At 36.9% G+C, this 20,621-nt stretch overlaps 1 protein-coding gene across 2 annotated transcripts; it reads right to left on the bottom strand.

Annotated features, from left to right (window-relative positions):
• Positions 1–16,861: 16,861 nt before the first annotated feature.
• LOC105155474 (putative leucine-rich repeat receptor-like serine/threonine-protein kinase At2g24130) lies at positions 16,862–20,401 on the bottom strand. Of its 2 annotated transcripts, XM_020698685.2 has the most exons (3): positions 17,690–20,401; positions 17,519–17,570; positions 17,192–17,328 (listed from the first exon to the last, which is right to left on the bottom strand). In XM_020698685.2, the coding sequence occupies exons 1-2, from the start codon at positions 20,223–20,225 to the stop codon at positions 17,545–17,547; spliced, it is 2,562 nt and encodes an 853-aa protein (XP_020554344.1). In that variant the 5' UTR covers positions 20,226–20,401; the 3' UTR covers positions 17,192–17,328; positions 17,519–17,544. The 2 variants fall into 2 exon arrangements, with proteins under 2 accessions (XP_011069651.1, XP_020554344.1); XM_011071349.3 differs by lacking the exon at positions 17,519–17,570 and having other exon boundaries at positions 16,862–17,328; positions 17,690–20,385.
• Positions 20,402–20,621: the final 220 nt, after the last annotated feature.

The following is a 20,621-nucleotide window of genomic DNA, read 5'->3' as shown; positions in this document are numbered from 1 at the left end:
AAGCATAGACGCCTAGTCCAGCATAGAAATTGACGCCCAATTTCATGCCCTAGACTAAGTCCCGGAGGCGATAGATTGAAGGATCGTACCCGTATGGACTCAGGAGCCTAAAAGATCACATAAAAATTCGCCTAGTCTCTAGTGCCATGGACCGTTTCTAGACCGTCACCCATGGTGACGATCTTTCTTGATCAAGGATTAGTCAAGAATTATTAATTAAATTAGATTTAATTAATAATAGTGTTTGACACTAGCCTAAGCCTAGTTAAAAGGTGAACCTAAAGAGTCACACACAAATCATCAAGAAGGGACAAGGAATTAATTGGTAACCTATTCTAACAAACTCCCACTGGACCTTAAAGCCAATCACTCATTATTCTCAAACCCATCTTTCCAAGATGTTGAGCATGAGCAATCTGCGATACCGGCTTGGTCAATGGATCTACTATATTTCCTGTTGATGTGACTCAGTCGATCCGAACGTCACCTCTTCCCACCACCTCTTTAAGCGGATGGTAGTGTCTAAGAATGTGATTAGATTTGTGATGAGATCTCGGTTCCTTCGTTTGCGCTATAGCCCCGTTGTTATCACAAAACATAACCACTGGCTCGTCAATGCTAGGCAGTACACACAAGTCTTGGATATAGTTTTTCATCTAAACCGCTTCCTTAGTTGCTTCTGAAGTCGCTATGTACTCAGCTTCAGTGGTGGAATCCGCTGTCGTGTCCTGCTTGGAACTTTTCCAAGCTACTACACCACTATTCAGCTTGAATACAAACCTTGATTAAGACTTGGCATCATCCTCATCAGACTGGAAGCTAGCGTCGTTGTAGCCTTCCAAAATCAACACTCCACCACCATAAACCAAGAACATATATTTAGTCCTTCTCAGGTACTTTAGTATGGTCTTAACTATAGTCCAGTGAGCCTCACCGGCACATCCCTGATATCTGCTTGTTACGCTCAAAGCAAAAGCGACATCTGGTCTTGTGCACTGCACAACATACTGTATGTTGCCTACTGCTGAAGCATAGGGTATGTCAAATATTTTTCTAAACTCCTCATCAGTCTTTGGAGACTGCTTTTCGAATAGCTTAACCCCATGCCTCATAGGAAGGAATCCTCGTTTGGAGCTTTCCATCTTGAATCTCTTCAAGACTCTCTCAACATACGAGGTATGGGTCATTCCTAGCATCTTTTTAGATCTATCCCGGATAATCTTGATGCCTAAGATGTAGGAAGCCTCACCCAAATCCTTCATGGAGAATTATGTAGACAACCATGCTTTAGTGTTACCTATCATCTTAACATCATTACCAATGAGCAAGATGTCGTCCACATAAAGCACTAGGAACGCAACTGAGTTCCCACTGACCTTCTTGTATGCACAAGGGTCAAAGTCGTTCTTGATTAAATCATAACCCCGTATGACCTAATCAAAATGAATATTCCAGCTTAGGTAAGCATGTTTGAGACCATATATGGACTCCTGGAGGTGGCAAGCCTTCTGCTCTTCTCCAACAGATGTGAAACCCTTCGACTGATCCATATATATGTCGTTCATTACGAACCTATTAAGGAAAGTCATTTTCACGTCCATCTGCCTTATTTCATAGTCATACCATGCAGCTATGGCGAGCATAATTCGAATGGACTTGGCCATGGCTACAGGCGAATAGGTTTCGTCAATATCGACCCCAGGTCGTTGAGTATACCCTTTCGCTACAAGCCTGGCCTTAAAGGTAGTAACCTTTCCGTCAGCTCCAAGCTAACGTTTGTAGACCCATTTACATTCAACAGGTTTAACACCCTTGGGTGGGTCAACTAACGTCCAAACATTATTTGAACTCATAGAGTCGATCTCGGATTTCATGGCCTCAACCCATTTTCTCGAATCGATATCCGACATTGCGTCTCCATAAGTCTTTGGATCATTATCTAATTACCAGTCAAACCCAGAAATCCATACCTCTCAGGCGGTTGGGACAATCTAGCTGACCTTCGGAGGACAGGAATACCGTCAGTAGGAACTATAGGCGCAGATGATGTCGCTACATCCATTTGAGGTGTTGCCTCACTGGGTTTCTCAAGGAGCAACTCCTCACGTTGGGTATCCGCTGGAAAATATTTTTCCAAGAACACTGCATTTCGTGAGATAAAAACCTTTTATTCGAATGGATCATAGAAATAACACCCAACAGTTTTCTAGATAACCCACGAACCTACACAAACTAGACCTTGAGTCCAGTTTGTCTCCCACTAGTCTCATGACGTATGCAGGCCTACCCCACACTCCCAAGTACTTGTAGGATGCAAGCGTGCCATGCTATATCTGATATGACGTTTGGGCCAAGGTATTAGAAGGCGCCATATGCAACAACTTGGCTTCCGCCTCAAGAGCATATCCCTAGAAGGAAGGGCAGTTCGGTAAAACTCATCATGGACAAAACTATGTCCAACAAGGTTCGGTTCCTCCTTTAAGAAACCCCGTTAAGTTGGGTAACCTAAGAATTCCCCACTTAAATGCTCACCACCTCGGTCCGACCGAAGGTTTTAATTTTGTTGCCAATTTGATTTTCAACTTCAAGTATGAACTCTTTAAACCTTCAAAAGACCTCAGACTTGTACCTCATTAGGTAAACATAACCATACCATGAGTGATCATCGGTAAAAGTAATGAAGTAGAAAAATCCACCTCTAGCTTGTGTATTTAGTGGCCTACAGACGTTTGAATGGATCAAATCCAACAGACCACTGGCAAGCGCACTTTGTCCTACAAAAGGCTTCTTGGTCATCTTCCCTTTCAGACAAGACTCGCAGGCTGGTAGGTGATCCAAATCATCTATCTCTAGACTTTTTGAGTCTACCAATCTTTTAATCCTATCTTGAGAGATGTGACCTAGCCTGGCATGCCAGATCTGTGCGTTTTCTTGATTTTTAATTTTACATTTATTTTGAACAGTCATAACGAAATCATGCTGTTGGAGAATTTAAAGAACATTATGAAGTTTGCCTAGCAGATGTGAAGAACCATTCTTCATCAAATAAAAATAATTTTTAGATCATAAACTCAAACCCAACATTGTCTGACAATGAAATGGAAATGATATTCTTGATCATGCTAGGTACATAATAGCAATCTTTCAATTCTATCCTAACTTAATCCCTAACAGCTAAGTGGATTATCCCTACAGATTCAGCAGCAATAGCCTTACCATCACCAAGCTTTAAGACAAGCTCGTCTTTACTTAGCTTTCTGCTTCTTTCCAGCACCTGCAAATTATTGCAGATGTGAGCTCCACAGCCGGTATCCAATACCCAAGAAGCAGAGCTAGTTATCATGTTAACCTCAATAACAAATGTACCTATACTGGAGAGGAGCTTGGGGCACTCCCTCTTCCAATGGCCCTTTTCCAACAATGCATACAAACATCATTTACCTTTATTGACTTGGAACCCACCTTCCTTTTACCTTTGCTCATCCCCACCGGGGCAACAGGAGGGCTCAAAGTGCTTGTAGCGGCATTTGCCTTACCTTTCTTCCTCTTCCAGCATCTGTCGCCCTTGCCTTTTGCTTTAGAGGTCGAAGCCTCCCCCACCAACACCGATGGTGCTGACTTTCTGGTCATTGCCTCGTATTGGACCAACATGTTAATCAACTCGTTTATCATCTTCTCAAGCCTATTCATGTTGTAGTTTATGACAAACGGACCGTAAGAGGGAGGAAGTGACTGGAGGATCACGTTAATATACGTGTCATTATCAAGCCTAGCTTGAACATCCTTGAGTTTTTCCATGAGGGAAAGCATCTTGATCCCATGCTCTTGCACAGAGGATCCCTCAATCACTTGGTACTGAAAAATGCTTTTGTGGCGGCATATCTAATATGCCTATCCGAAACCGCATGAATCTCTTTCATGCGGAGCATTATCGACTCGGCATCATGGTGCCTATCATACTGTTTCTGGATTTCATTTATCATCGATGCTAGTACGATGCTGCAGAGCTTCCAGTTGCCCTCGTGCCACCTTTCAAACGTCACACGTTCTTCAGATGTGGACCCCTCCGGCAAGATCTTAGGAAGAGACTTATCCAGAATGTAAGTCTGGTTCTCGAAATCGAGGATAATTCTCATATTTCTAAGCCAATCATTGTAATTTATTTTATTAAATTTGTTTGTCTCCAAAATCATGGTTAATGGATTCTTAGACATCTACATTCAAAATGTAAATCAGAAATTAGCAACATTAAATACAAGTTAAGACATGATTTGTAGTCATTAATTGCTCCCACTATTTCTTCAAAGGCCTACAGCTCTCAAGTGGGGTTTCGGGAAACCAATTCCTAGTGGGCTTGGGATCCAAAAACACAATTCTCCATATCCCACTTTTGCGATTTACATGGAAAAAGTTTTGTGGGAGGTAACCATTATCATTCAAATCCAATGAGATTCCCAAAATATTTTAACTCACCTCTTCATGTGATCCCGAGGACTCCAAGAGAATCACATTACTCAGCGTTAGGCCCAACCCATCAACCAAATGAATATCTCAATTATCAACCCCCACGACTCGTGAGACAGGAAAACAGGAGCATATCCCATTTGTTCACTATAATAGTAGAGCTTTCTTCTATCTCAAATGCGCCACGACTAGTGACACCACAAAAGGGTAGTAGTAGCATCCACACTACATTTCTTGGATGGAAGGCCTAGAATTATCAAACCATTTAATTTAATTCCATTTTGGGCCTAATATTTACTTAGAGCATCCAAGTGAAAGTTCAAGTTAGTTGTGACCGAGACCTCATCATTATAACATTTTGCATGATAAAGTTTTAATGATTGAGTATAAACCCATTCCAAACATATCATACGTCAAAAATTAAAACATTTACCACATGCAAAAATAAGCGTAGCACGCCCCTATTAGATGATCACAAGCCCAATCCTAAGTGACCCACTAAGCCCCAGTGAGTCTATGGTCAATTTAGGTTGTGGCCTAACTATTACAAAATAGTAACCCGTTAACATTCTAATGGCCCTTCCTCTTTGTTCTTCTTGCTTCGTGAGCTCCGACTAACAGGCCTAGGTCTTCATCTTCTTGGAAGCTTACATTTATTCAAAATAAATAAAACCTCACATTAATTGCTAACTACACTCATTACAACTGAAAATGAAAACCCCAATCAGAAGTTGGGGGGGAGTACAAAAGGAGGAAGAAAGCAAGCGTTATTATTCCAAGGCTAAAAAATGAAAGAAGGAATTAAAACAAAGAGGCAGGCAGGCCTCACCCAACGTAAAATATTACATTCGGCCAATGGGCTTTGTGATCATCCCCATTGTTTATCCAATAAACAATAATTAACACATTTATATGAAATATAAACATATTAAAGAAATAAATACAATCCATGTATTTAACAATTGATATCCAATATCAAATACCAAATAAAATATAATTAAATTTAGAAAATAACATACTAATAATGCAATTAAAAAATGGATATCATCCATACATCCAATGTACAAATTTTCTTTTGTTCGTTTGGAAACTATTTTCAAATTAATTAAAGACCCCTATACAGCCACCACAATTGCCAAGATTTTCTTTGATCACATCTATAAATTACATGGGCTTCCTGTAAGTATAGTCACAGACAGGGACAGAGTCTTCACAAGCAAATTCTGGAAGGAGCTTTTCACTTTATCAGGGTCTCTTTAGATATGTCCTCAGATTACCATCCTCAAAGTGATGGTCAGACTGAGAGGGTGAATCAATGTTTAGAAAATTATTTGAGGTGCATGTGTCATCAATAGCTTAAGAAATGGGCTCAATGGCTAACACTTGCAGAGTATTGGTTTAATACCAACTTCTACACAGGCCTAAGGACAACATCGTTTCAGGCATTATACGGTTATCGTCCTCATTAGTTGTCAATTGGACTATATCTACAAAGTCATCACACTGGGGTGGATTAATTAATGTAGGAGAGAATTTAAACTCTGCATCTGTTGAAGGATAATCTCCATCAGGCCCAACAAAGAATGAAACACTATGTTGATAGGAAGAGAACAGAAAGAGAGTTTGAGGTGGGGAATGAGGTCTTCTTAAACTTCAACCTTACAGACAAACTTCAGTGTCTCTCAGGAGGAAGCTCAAGCTTTCTGCTAAGTATTATGGTCCTTACAGGGTTGTTAAACGGATTGGAAAGGTTGCTTATAGACTGGAACTTCCCTCAAGCTCAAAGATACATCTAGTCTTCCATGTCTCTTTGTTAAAAAAGAAATAGGAGCCAAGTACTTTCCCTTAGAGAACTTGCCAGAACTTGAAGATGAGATGTTCAAAAGTTATCCTGCACCAATCCTTGCAAGATGTTTAATCCCTAGGAATAATGCTGGTGCACCCCAGGTGATGATCCAATGGTCGCATTCGTCCCTAGATCAAGCAACCTGGGAGGATTATTATGAAGTTGCAGTCAAGTTCCCTGGTTTTGATCACTGGGAGCAAGGATCTCAGAAAGGGAGGAGTAATGTCACATTTGTAGCTAGAAATGCGACTTTGAAAGGAGGTCGTTCGATTTGGAGTTTAAACGAGAGCTGTGCGATTGAAGGCGGGATTAAATTGGGTAAAATTTGAGAAACTCTCGCGTGATACGTCGTCGTTTTGAAGGCTGATTAGGGCATCTTTCAATTAGGGAATTTTTGTCTCAGGTTTCCGATTAGGGCCGAACCAGAGAGCGCCACGTAGATGGCTGGGGAGCGAAGGAAACCAAGCTATTGCATTTTTGTGTCCTTGAAGAAGACGGGCACCAATGAGAAAGGAGCAAGGACAACCTGCAGTTTTCGTTTTTTGCATTTTCTTCAATGTATTTTCAGCTTTTAATAAAGAATTTTTGTCCCCATTATATGTAAATGCCATGGGTGTGAGTTAAGGTTCATATCAATGAAATATCACTCTTCTTCTTCCTTCTAATTTTTTTGTTTACCTTCTAAATTCGCACCCCCTATTGGTTACTTCATTAAATCTAATCTCAAGTCATTACAGGGGCTTATGTTTTTAAGGCTTCTAGGCTTGCAACATTTGCTTTGTTGATTTATCATCTGTGGCTGGAACGAAATAGAAGATCTTTTCAAAGTGTAGTTGTTAAACCTGAGTTGGCAGAGAGCCCCAGATCACCTCCACTATCGATACTGGCCACTTGTTGTGCTTCCTAAAGTTTTCAAATCGGCGGCGCAACCAGGATTTTTTTGCCCTTTTTAATTTAATTTAAATTTGTAAAAATTATATTTTTAATTTATTAATAATTACTTGTTTAGTTAAAATTATTTGTATTTTTTTTACATGTAATTGCAAATAAAAATCTGTTATGAAATTTAATAATATAAACGAAAATAATTTTATTGAAAAAAATCAAAGAAAATCCAAGGAAACCATGAGAAAACACTAATTCAATAACAACGTCGGGAAAACCTCTCAAATAGATTTTTCTTGGCAACCGTTGGAAAATGATCCACATTCTCCACAGTTTTTCAAATGGCATTCTAGAAAATGTTGTTAGACAATTTCCAACGAATTTTAAAACAATAGTGAAGTATGGTAACCTCTTATTTCAGAGAACCCTATTCGACTATTACAGAAATAGAGGAGTATGAAACTCCTTAATACAACTAATATTAAAGATAATTAATGAATGAACAAATCGTAAATAAAATAACAGATTTATGAATGGTGGGTAAGGTAAACCAGATCCTACGAACTCGGCCACCGAAAACTCAACGACTCATAAAGGTTCAGACCACGGCTGCACCACCACCAAGATCCGACGGAAACCTCAAGATCACTCAGATCTTTTATCAGTATTAACGTCATAGAGACTACACAGAGAAACCGGTTCACTCAAAATATTTTTTGGCTTACTATATTTCTAATTCAATTGTTGTCCTTCAACCGAAGGGGAGATCCCCTTTTTATAGGAGTAGGGGATCGAAGAAAGATAAGCCTCGAGGACTCTCATTGATTTGGTTAGAGAAGACTTCCATTTCTATGAGGAAACAACCAGAATCAGAAGTTTAAGGGAACGGGAGAGATTAGAAATAGTCAACCGTCGTATTTTGGTGGGTGGGCCTCCTAAGTGGGCTTTTTTATTTGGAGTCTTTTTGGGCCATAGAAATACAACATGCTCCACCTTGGACCAAAAACTCAAAGTCAAAGGTCCGGAGCCTTTTATGTGTGGATATGGTTTTTCATCATTGCCATGTCGTCCTCTATGCGTACCTGCATAGTTGGAAATGAGCAGCAAGAGGGGTAAAAACAGGTTTGGTATTTTCCATAGAAAATTTTTTCAAGATAGACAAAATATAAGTCCTTTGATTTAGAAGATTTTTTTATTCTTTTCTATCTATTGTGATATCCATTCCAAGGATCCTTTCGCATCACCAAGAAAATAGGACAGTCATCCACATATAGCACCAAGAAAATAGGACAGTTATCAATATACTTAAAATAAAGACAATGGTCATATTCACTTCTTTTGAAATTAAGAGAAAGCATAAAAAGATCAAACTTTTTGTTCCATTGTCGGGGAGACTGTTTCAAACCATTGAGGGATTTTTTCAAGAGGCACACATAGTCCGGTTTTGTTTTATCAATGAAGCCAAAGGGTTGATGCATATAAATATTTTCATCCAAGTCCTCATGAATAAATGCATTTTTCACATCCATTTATTTTAACTCCCAATTAAAGTGAGCAGTAAGAGCATATATAATGCGAACAGTAGTGTATTTCACAACGGGAGAAAAAATTTCATTATAGTCGATACCCTCTTTCTGTGTCTTTAGCTACTAACCTAGCTTTGTATTTTATGGGATTCTCTTCTTTAACCTTAAAGATCCACTTACAATCTACTAGAGAACATTCAGAGGGTTTTGGCACCAGAATCCATTTTTTATTATCCCTAAGGGGTTTTATTTCTTCCTCCATGGCACTAAATCAATTTTTTGATTTTATGGCTTCTTCTACGCTCATAGGTTCAGGAATTTCGGTGTTTAGAGCAACTTGATAATCTCTATGTTTTGAAGACATCCTAGTTTGTCTCCTACTTCTATCTCTAGCTAATTGGTAGTCATCAAGGTTTGTTTTTATGTTCGTGTTTTTTCGAGTGTTCTAAGTGTTGTTCTTCTAAGTGTTCAGGATTTTGTGCTTCTATCTCCCCCCCTTCTTGGCTATCCTCTATGCTATCCTCCATCTTATTAAAAGTGGTGTCGTTTTGGGCTATGTCTGAAGTTTTAAGGCAAGGTATCTCATTTTCATTGAATATGACATCTCTACTTATTAACACCTTAAAACCTGGCTGGCTTTGTACCCACAGCCTATACCCTTTGACACCCTCGGGATAACCAATAAACCCATATTTCACAGATCGGGGTTCTAACTTATCAGAATTTTGGTGCACAAAAGCAGAACATCCGAAAACGCGTAAGGCAGAAACATCAGGTTGTTTATCATACCATACAGTATCAGGAGACTTACCAAGCAAAGCCACAGATGGAGATAGATTAATCACATGAGCAGCAGTTAAGAGGGCCTCACCCGAAAAAAATTTTTGTAAACGAGAACTTACTAAAAGACACCTAACATTTTCTAGAAGAGTATGATTCATTCGTTCGGCCATGTCGTTTTGCTGTGGGGTGTAAGGGTTGATTTTATGTCTCTTTATGCTAAAATTTTCACACAAATCAGAAAAATTTTGGTTACAAAATTCAAGACTGTTATCGGTCCTAAGAGATTTGACCTTTTTACCAGTTTGGTTTTCCACCAAAATTTTTCATTTTTCAAATCTTTCAAAAACTTCAGATTTGTGTTTTAATAAGAAGACAAACACTTTCCTTGAAAAATTGTCAATGATAGACAAGAAATAACGTTACCACCATTGGTGGGTTACTTAGAGGGACCACAAACATCAGCATGCACATAGTCAAGAATGCAGCATGACATGGAGGGATTTAGGGAAGGTTTAACAGGAAAGTGCACACGATGTTGTTTTCCTAACACACAGTCATCATAGAATTTCAAATCATCAAGTTTATCATGTAGAATTCCTTCTCTTTTTAAAAACTCCAGATCTTTTTGACTAATGTGACCCAAACGTTTATGTCATAACAATGTTTATCACATTCATTTGCATTCGCAGCAAGAGAATCATACGTCACAGAACATAAGTAAAGGTTTCTCTTCTTTTCAGCCTTAAAAACGACCATGGAACCTTTCATAATTTTCATTTGCCCCTTTCCCCATCTTCCCTCTAAACCCTCTTCCTCAAGTGCAGCACAAGATATGAGATTACGACTAAGATCAGGCACATACCTAACATTTTTCAAAATCAGTTTATAACCATCGTTAAAATTATGAGAAATGTCACCAACATCTATTATCTCACATCGCTTTTCATTTGCCATAGGAACAAAACCACAACTTTCATTTTTTAAATTAGAAAATAAAAATTTTAAAAGGGCGCATATGAAACGTGAAACTTGAATCAAGTAACTACTCATATTTGTTCACAGAAAGCACAGAGTTCACTTCACATACCACAAAGACTTCACCATTTTGTTCCGAAACATTATTCGCATGTTCTCTTTCATTAATTTGTCTTTCCCTATTATCTGTTTTAGGCTTTCTACAATATTTTATGTAATGACCCTTTAATCCACAATTATAGCAACGTCGTTCTCTAGTCTTGTCATCTCTATAGTGATTACCTCTATGTCTAGATTTACTCTTGCTAGAACTCCTGTTTTTACTCTTGCTCCTGTTATTAGACCTAGATCCAGAATTTCTAAACTTAGACCTACCTCTTACAAAGTTAACCTCGTGTTGGTTTTGTACTGGTTTATTAGTCTTTAAGTCCATTTTCTTGCTTTTTAGACCAATAACACCGTTTCTAGATTAACACTATCCCTACCATATTTTAAAGCAACCTTGACATCATAATAGAAATCAGGAATAGCATTCAATAAGACAATAGGACAATATTCATCAATATTTTTATCTCCTGTCAATTTAATGTCTTGTATCAGTTTAGTGAAATCATCTAGGTTATCTTCTATGTTTTTAGACAAGTCCAATTTATACAAAAAGAACTTTTCAAGCAAAAAGAGTTTACTAGGCAAAGAGGTTTCTGTGTATAATTCTTTTAATTTTTCCAGAGTTCTTTAGCAGAGTTTTGTTTACCTACTTTTCTAAGTACAGAATCAAACAAATTCAGTATAATCGAAAAATACGCATACTCATCATTTTCCAACATTTTTTCTTCAGAAGTGTTATCAGAATATTTGCCATCTATGGTCTTGAAAACTTTTTGTTGTATCAAAATCTTTTATTTTCTGTTGCCAAATCGAAAAATCACTTTTTCATCAAAAGGTTGAAGATTATAACCAGCCATTTTAAAAAATATATATATATATATATTTTAGAAATCTGTTTTTAAAAATAACAGTTGGTTTTTAATAGAAATGTGAATTTTCAAAGAGAAAATTTAACACACTGAATTTTTTGGCACAAATACTAAGTAACAAACTTCACTGAAATTATATATCAAAATGGAGTCAAACAATTCCAAATGACCAAATTACTAGTGATTTTCTTAGTAATGTCTTCAAGAGTTTATCACAGAGAATGGGCCCAAAATCAAGAATGATTCACAGTAATACTAATGCACGGATTTATAGATTAATAATCACAATAATCACCGTTATCTCAATAACCACAATAATCACAATTATAGCAATAATAATCTCAGTTAACAATCACAAATTTCAGAGATCAAATGACAGATATATGTATAAATCACACAGATTTGTAGCGAACAAATCGCAGAAAATAAGTATCACGAAGATAATTACAGAGATATAATAATCGAATAAATCGCATAAATAGATATCACAAAGATATAACACCAAGAAAAATCAATAAGACTGAGGCTTGCAGCCTAAGTCCCGACCAGATACCCGACGTCCTCAAGGGACCGGCCAAGTGGGAGTTTAGGGGGATTTACCGCGGCTAATAATAACAATAATATCGACAGAAAGAAAATTACGGAAATAAAATAGGAAGGGTTTGAGAAGCATTACCATCACCAGGATCACCGGACTTCAGAGACGTGGCTCTGATACCACTGTAGTATGGTAACCTCGTATTCCAGAGAACCCTATTCGACTATTACAGAAATAGTGGAGTACGAAACTCCTTCATACAACTAATATATCATATAATTAATGAATGAATAAATCGTAAATAAAATAATAGATTTATGAATGGTGGCTCAGATAAACTAGATCCTAGGAACTCAGTCACCGAAGACTCAACAACTCACAAAGGTTTAGACCATGGCTGCACCACCACCAAGATCCAACGAAAACCTCAAGATCACTCAGATCCTTTATCAGTATTAACGTCACAAAGACCCACACAGAGAAACCGGTTCACTAAGAACACTTTTTGGCTTAGTATATTTCTGATTCAATTGATGTCCTTCAACCGAAGGGGACTTCCCCTTTTTATAGTAGTAGGGGATCAAAGAAAGATAAGCCTCGAGGAGTCTCATTGATTTGGTCAGAGAAGACTTTCATTTCTACGAGGAAACAAACAGAATCAGAAGTTTAAGGGAAGAGGAGAAATTAGAAATAGTCAACTGTTGGATTTTTGTGGGTGGGCCTCCTAAGTGGGCTTTTTTATTTGGAGTCTTTTTGGGTAATAGAAATATAACAAATAGTTAACCCGTCGAAAATTGTTGGTGCAAATAAAATAAAATCTGTCACAAATGCTGTAGGAAAAACAATCATAAATTAAATAATAGAAACCACTATAAAATACGTCGGAAAAGCTGTGGAAAAATTTTTAATTTCGTTAATTGTATGTTGAATGTATTTTCCAACAGCTTTTTTTTGGGTGCTCTTAGGAGAACTTTTCTAACAACTTGGTTTTTCATTCAAAATTATTCTTAACGTAAATATGTTTTTCAAGAAAACAATCCAAAACCATATCATATTTGTCCATTAATCCTAGATTTAATTTTCTTCTTAATCTTCTACATGCTTTACAATATATATAAATAGGGTTAAATTTCTTTTGACCCCCTATAATATAGCAAAATATCAAAAATTCCCCTATGAAATTTTTATCGTCACAAATCACCCCTATTTTTTTAAATAAATAATCACACCGCCCCCTATTCAATTTGAGTCTATTTTTTTAGATACAATGACTAAAATACCCCTTCTAGTCAACCGGTCAAACTAGGCTTATTAATTATATAATTATTTTAATTTATAATATATATAATTTATAATTATTAAAATATATAAATAATATATATAATTATAATTTATAAAAAAAAGTCAAAGTAACAATTATAACCCCCACCCCCGCCTCCCTCCCCACCTCCACCCCATCTTCTTCCCCCTTTCCCCACCTCTCTCGCCTCCAAACCACCACCCCCCCCCCCTTCCCTCCCCCACCGCCCATTTGGGCGACGCGCTCGCCCTTGCTGCATTAGGCAACGGCCGTCGCCCAGGGGTGAGGACGGCGCCGGCCCTTGTCTTTTCGACGTCGTCGCTGTCTTTTTTTTTATTATTATATATATAATTAATTTTAATTTAATAAAATTAATATTTTTTATTATATACATAATTAAGTAATTATTATATAAAAGAATATTTTAGTATTAGTAAAAATATATAATATTTTAATTAAATAATTATTATATAAATAATACTTAAATATTAAATACAAATATATAATATTATATATATTGAAAGTGAGAGAAGGGCATAAATATATAAAATAAATGATACTTTTATAGGAAAATCGCAGTCAAAAGGCATGTGGCCCAATTTTTGTATGGAGGAGTTTTTTTAACTTTATTTTATATCATATGAGGTATTTGATATTAATTTTTATAAGAGGTTTTTTTAATATTTCTATTATCACAGGGGTTGCTAAATTTTTTCATATATATATATAAGATCTTGCACGGAATTTCATTACAAAACATTGGAAGAACTAGATCAACAGCAGCCAAAAGTATGTTAGGTATTACAATAGAAGAGACTCAGAAAAAGATTTCATTCATGAACTCAGAGTCAATAATGCAATGATGATTAGATTCTCAACTAGTTCAGATAGTTATCAATATTTGCACAAACTTGAGCAAGAATATCAGTGGAAGGTGGTCCTGCAGGCCAAAAGACAAAAGTAATTGGCATTTCAACAAGTAGGAATCCAGTTGACATATTTTTATTCATAATGATCAGGATAGTTTTTCAGTAAATCACACTAATATAAACATTTAGGCCTTCAAATTTATTGGCTAAATAATTATTTTAGAATTTTAAGTGGGAAAATTCTAGGCCAAATTACATATTATCCATATGTTTTCAAAATTCAATTAAAAATCTCCCTATATTTTCAAAATAAGCAAAAAAAAAAAAAAAACTCTCTTTTTTCTTAAATATAGCACACTTGCCCCTCTCCGTTAATTGAAGTTAACGGCGTTAAATTTATTATCAAAAGATCGTTGTACCTTTATCTATGATATATTATTTCGTATTTTCAAGACCGTTGGAGTTTTTTTATTGCATAAGAGCTATATGACTCAACCAATACATTTAGATCTAATTTATTAGGGGTCAAATTTAACCAATTTTTATATGTATTATATTTATAATTATAATATATAAAATACTATTTATAAAAAAAAAAAAACAAAATGAACGTCACCCCGCCACCAAGCCCCCTTCCCTCCTCAACCCGGCGCCCCCCTCCCACTGCCCACCCCAAGCTCCCCTCCCCCGACCAACCGCCGCCCCTCCCACCTCAACCCCTCGCGCCACCCAACGCAGAGGGGAGCGACGTCGCTGTCACCCAACAGCAACGTCGAAGGCAGCGCTGTCGCCCCCAACCTGAGTGACCGCGAAGCAGCAAAGCCCAAGAAAGTTTATAACCTCTGGGCGACCGCGTCGCAGCGGCCGCCAAGGTCGCGGCAGTCGCCCAGGAAGCTTCAGGCGACAACGACGGTCACCCAATTCCTTTTTTATGTTTTTAATAAATTTAAAAATTGATTTAAGAAAAAAAAAATTTAAAAATGACAAGAAATTTTGAGAAAATTTAAGAATAGTAAAAGAAAGTATTAAAATTTTTGTTGTAAATACATTTACTAGTAAAATTTAAATTATTTATCGTAAAATAATTAATTAAAATATAATTAAATTAAATATTAATTCAAGTTAGTTAAAAGATGTTATTGTTATTGCTAATTAATATTTATAGAAAAATATTTAAATTATTAAAAATAAACTTAGTATATTATTTTTTGTATTGTGATATTAACATAATATTTTAATTTAAATTATAAATTTATTAAAAAAGTATACACATTTTTTTGTGTTTTGATATTTAAATAATTATATTTAAGAATAAAATTATTTATTGTTTAGGAGGGATGAAAAATATAAAAAAAAATATGAAAAACAAAAGTACATTTTGTCATGGTAATTTTAAACACAATATAAGGGTATTTTCGTCAATTGACAGCAAAAAAGGTCAAATCCCACAAAAAAGTCATGCCCACTTTCACCACTCAAGAATGCACCCCACCTTTAGTTAGTTTCTAATGAAACGGGGGTTTTGTGCTGTGTTTTAGAAATTAGAGGGAGTTTTTTGTTTATTTTTAAAACATAGGAAGTTTTTTTGCTATTTTTGCAAAATATAAAGGGTGAAATGCAATTTGGACAAAATTTTTATTTGGATTGAGTTTTGTCGGATCTCAACCAATTATATGATATTACCGTTCAAAAAGAGCTACCAATTACATATGATAAATATATCATACTTACTATTTATATAATTTGAATAAAAAATTTCCTATCAGGTGCGGCAAATCAGTTGATTTAGGAGTTATAGTGAGTTGGGTAATTCCAACTTTCCAATAATTAATTGCTTTCTGTGCCAAAAAAATAACAACTTAAGATTATTGATGTTAATGGTAGGCTCAAAGAATCGGAGTGCAATTTCAACTATGCAACGCATGATTATTTGCTTCTATGATTAATGACCATTAACATAATAAACTACTTGTCAATAGTTAACAGAAAATAATTAAATAAACACAGGTTATGCCCATGCATTGACAAGTTCATTTGTTGATAAGAAATGCTGGTAATGATATTTCTACTTTATTAAAAACCAACAAGGCTGCATTTGGTTGGCTTGCATGCATGTCTGAGTGAGAAACTTTTGACATTCGATGCTCTGGCGCCGAGAAAGAAACCGAAGTGGAAATTTGTACGTGCGTTGTCTTTAATTGTTGGACGAGTTTAAGAAACAGCATTGTATCTGTATTGAAATATGGATCTGACCTGAACTTTATAATGTTATACAGACGCTCTACTATAAATAGTTGAGTAGTAATTATAATTAATACCGAATTCTATATATATATAGAAGGAATTTGAGCAATCATGAACTTAACAACAATGTCGGATCGATCCACATAAAATTATGGGGTTAAATGCAATTTACCCACATGTGATATGTAAAATGAGCAAATATAGACGAAAAAAAGAATTAGAAAATTACCTATGTTTCAAAAATAAAGCCAATTATCGCCTGTCAAATGGTTTAAATAAATTTGCTTCATTTTTTAAAATAAAGTGGGTTGGGGTTTTTTTGCTCATTTCTCGTGAGGTAAATTGCATTTTTCCCAAAATTATGTATATTGTGTTTGTTTTCTTTTCCTTAATTTCTTAATGTGTTTCAAATTTGTATTGAAATTCTGATGGAAAAAAAAAAAAAAAGAAAGAATAGGGGAAAAAGCATAATCATCTATCAGAATGTTCTCGCTGCTGCCCATAAAGGTGTTGAAAAATGATCAATCGCTTAATTTGTTGAAGATTGTTCAATGAGTAAGGTTGAGGGAGTACAAAGATACTGCTTCAGAAGGCTGATTTCATGAGCTACATCCAGCATAGTTGGCCGGGTGGATGGATTGTACTGCGTGCAGATTAGGCCGAGTTCTATCAGTTCTAAGATAACGTCGGTCCATATCTTCCTGTCGTAAGGAACCAGGGCACGTGGCGCATATCTCACCATGGCTTCTTCAACAATTGGCTCAAGCTTGTTCGGATATCGACTCTTAACCCATTCGTGCGAGCTTGAACCTTCTTGGAAAAGTACGTCTGTGGGGCGTTTCCCTGTTACCATCTCTAATAAAAGAACCCCAAAGCTATAGACATCGCCTTGTGGTGAAGCATGCTTTCCCATTCCATATTCTGCCATTGGTACCACAAACAATAATTAAGTTCAAGAATCAGGGTAATAAGAGAACAGACTTTTAGAGGCAGAAAACCAGAGAGAATATTCAAACCAAAGATGGTTAAATAGAGACAAAAATTATCGTCCGAATTTATTAGTAAAATCTTGATAAACAATTGAAATGATCATGAACTGAAAAATGCACACCTAAGAGTTTGTGGTTCCTAATTATGTTACAAGGACTTGTCTACTGTTGATCCTGATTGTGGAAAACAGAAAATGATTTAGCAGTGAGGAATTTCCAAAACTGATGATGGCAATCATCCCCTAAGTTTCAAATAAGATCAGTATAAGTAAATAATCATTTATTTTAATTACCCGGAGCGATATAACCAACTGAGCCGCATAGCAAGCCATCTGTAGAGCCATAGGATGCTGAATCATCCAGAAAACCATCCGCACCTTTTACCAGTCTCGCAATGCCAAAATCAGTGACCAAAGCTGTCATATCATCGTCGAGGAGAATATTGCTTGGTTTAAGGTCACAATGCACCACTTTGACCGGAGAATAGTGATGCAGATAGGCCATTCCTTCTGCAACATCACTGCAAATCCTCACCAGCTGAACGAGATCCAGGCCATTTTTTAATCCATGGCTAGGATAAAGGTGATCCTCAAGGCTTCCATTTGGCATCAAGGGAAGAACGAGGGCCTTAAAATCTGGTCTGCTGCATGTTGTTATGATCCTGATCAAATTTCTATGCCTGGTTCTTTTCAAGACTTGGCATTCCCTCTTAAAGCTCCCTGAAATTTCTCCAGCTGCTTTAGAATGCAGCACTTTAACAGCTATCCTTGTGTTATCTCGAAGAACTCCCTTGTAAACGTGGCCAAATCTGCCTGATCCAATTAGGCTTGAGCCGCTGAATCCTCTGGTAGCTTCAATAAGCTGTCGACGAGAGATTCTTGGGTATTTTATCTCTTCTCTGGCTTCTCCCTCGTCTTTAATTATGGCCTTACCTTTAGAGATTGGCAATTGCCTTTTGAACTTTGATCTTAGTACTAGAGGATATCCCACTATACAGAAAATGGGAGTGATTAGTAATGAAAGGAGAATTGCGATCAAGAAGTGGCGAGCCCGTTTTTTGTGGCAGTCTTTCAGACCCTTAATGGAACCACAAAGCCCCTCGTTTCCCAGGAAAGAATTAACTGTTAGAGATGAAAATGCTCCCTTGTTAGTTATGTTTCCATAGAAGTTGTTGTAGGAAAAGTTGAGCAGTGTCAGAGTTGATGATGCCTGAAGAGATTGTGGGATCTCCCCACTTAACCGATTAAAGGAAACATCAAGTTCTCTGAGGTATGGTAAGTTTCCTATTTTTACTGGAAATTGTCCTTCCAAAACATTGTGTGATAAATTGAGGTACTCTAGAGCAATACAGCTTCCAAGTTGTGAAGGCAATGAATCTGACAGATTGTTCGACGATAGATCAATGGCTAGAACCATATTCATTTTGCTCAGCTCCAATGGGATAGGCCCATGGAGATAATTGCTGGATAAGTTCAAATACAACTTCAAACTACTCAAACCAGCAACTTCGCCTGGAATTGTCCCTGAAATCTTATTGTAGGAAAGGTCAAGAATTTCCAGGTTTGTGCATTTTCCAAGGCTCGGCGGAATGGTTCCCGAGAGCTGGTTCTCATACAGCAGAAGTCTTCTGAGCTGCAGGAGGTTAGCAAAGCTATCAGGGATCGTACCAGAGAGCTTGTTTCTCGACAAATCTAGAAGGCCTAAATGGGGCATATTGCCAAAAGCTGATGGAATGTGACCGGAGAGTGAATTATTCGATAAATAAAGCCTCTCTAGTCGTCCCATTCGGCATAGTTCAGAAGGTATTGAGCCATTCAAGAGATTGCTAGACAAGTTCAAGAGTGTAAGATTGACAAGATTTGCTATTTGTGGGGGTATTGAACCATAAATAAGATTAGTATCAAGATTAATCTCTACAAGAGTGGAGAGATCACCAATAATAGAAGGCAACTCTCCTCCAAGGTAATTTCCAGCCAACTCAATTTCTTCCAAGTTAGAGGAATTAACTAAGGATGCAAAAAAAGGTTTGAGGTCAGTGTTACCGTTATGACTCGAGAAGAGGTTGTGGGACAAGTACAGGATCTTCAAATACGGCATTTTTGTCAAAATCTTGGAAGGTAACTCTCCCGTTAGCAGATTCGACCCTAGTTCAAGCCACTCCAATTTTGAAGAGTTTGAAAGGGCTAAAGGGACTTCCCCCACAAAACGGTTCGACCAAAGAAGGAGATACCTAAGGTTTCTAAGCTCACATTGACTCTTCAAAGGAACTTTACCACTAAGTGAGTTGTTGGAAAGGTCTAAATACTCTAAAGAAGCTGAACCATTACAGAAAAGTGATACAGGAATTTCACCAACCAGTTTGTTACTTCCAAGATCAAGATATTCTAATTGCTTTAGAAATCCCACTTCAGCTGGAATCTCCCCATCAAGAAGATTGGATGATAAGCTGAGACCTCTGAGCTGGTAAAGAGAACCTAGCTCAGCTGGAATCCGGCCTTGCAAGAAGTTTCCAGACAAATCAAGAACTTTTAGCTCTGAAAGGTTGAAAAGAGCTGGTGAAATAGAACCATGGAGCGACTTGTGACTTAAATTAAGCTCCACCACTCTATTCCTATTCATTGCACACACTACACCTGCCCATTTGCAGACCGGAATATCAGAGGCGTTCCAGCTTTCTAAGGAGTTCCCAGGGTCGTAAGCGATGCCCGCCATGAACGACAGAAGTGAAGCACGATCATTCAAGATTTGAGCATCGTTTTCAGAATGTGCAACATAGAAAACTATGATCAAGGAAAGCAAATCGAACTTAGAAAACTTGCAGTATCCCATTAGTTCTTTTGATCAGTTTTGAGAGTTTTCAAGGAAGAAACTAAATCAGTTTTGAGGGTTTTCAAGGAAGAAACTAAGGTTTTGAAATGAACAATGAAACTCATCAAGAAATAGATTCGAATGTTGGAAATGGATGCAACCAAACTGTTGGAACTTATATATAAGAAGCAAATGCCTGGGATTTTATTTTTTTTTCTTTTGGTAATGAAAATCGTTTGATGCCTAACTGCCGTTGAAGGATCAAACAATACGTTTGGCGCCTTAGATTGTTGACAATCAACGTTCAACACGTGGGGACTCGCCGTATGGTCGTGTAAGAATCGTTAGATTAGCCGTCTGACATTTGGTGGTTTAGATGTTATTAGGCCTAACTATTTATATTTAATTGTTTTATGT

The sequence above is a fragment of the Sesamum indicum genome, linkage group LG2 (assembly GCF_026168435.1).
Source record: "Sesamum indicum cultivar Baizhima isolate 11 linkage group LG2, ASM2616843v1, whole genome shotgun sequence".
Lineage (NCBI taxonomy): Eukaryota > Viridiplantae > Streptophyta > Magnoliopsida > Lamiales > Pedaliaceae > Sesamum > Sesamum indicum.
Note: the sequence above shows the minus strand (reverse complement) of the source record. Positions and strands in the feature narration are given on the sequence as shown.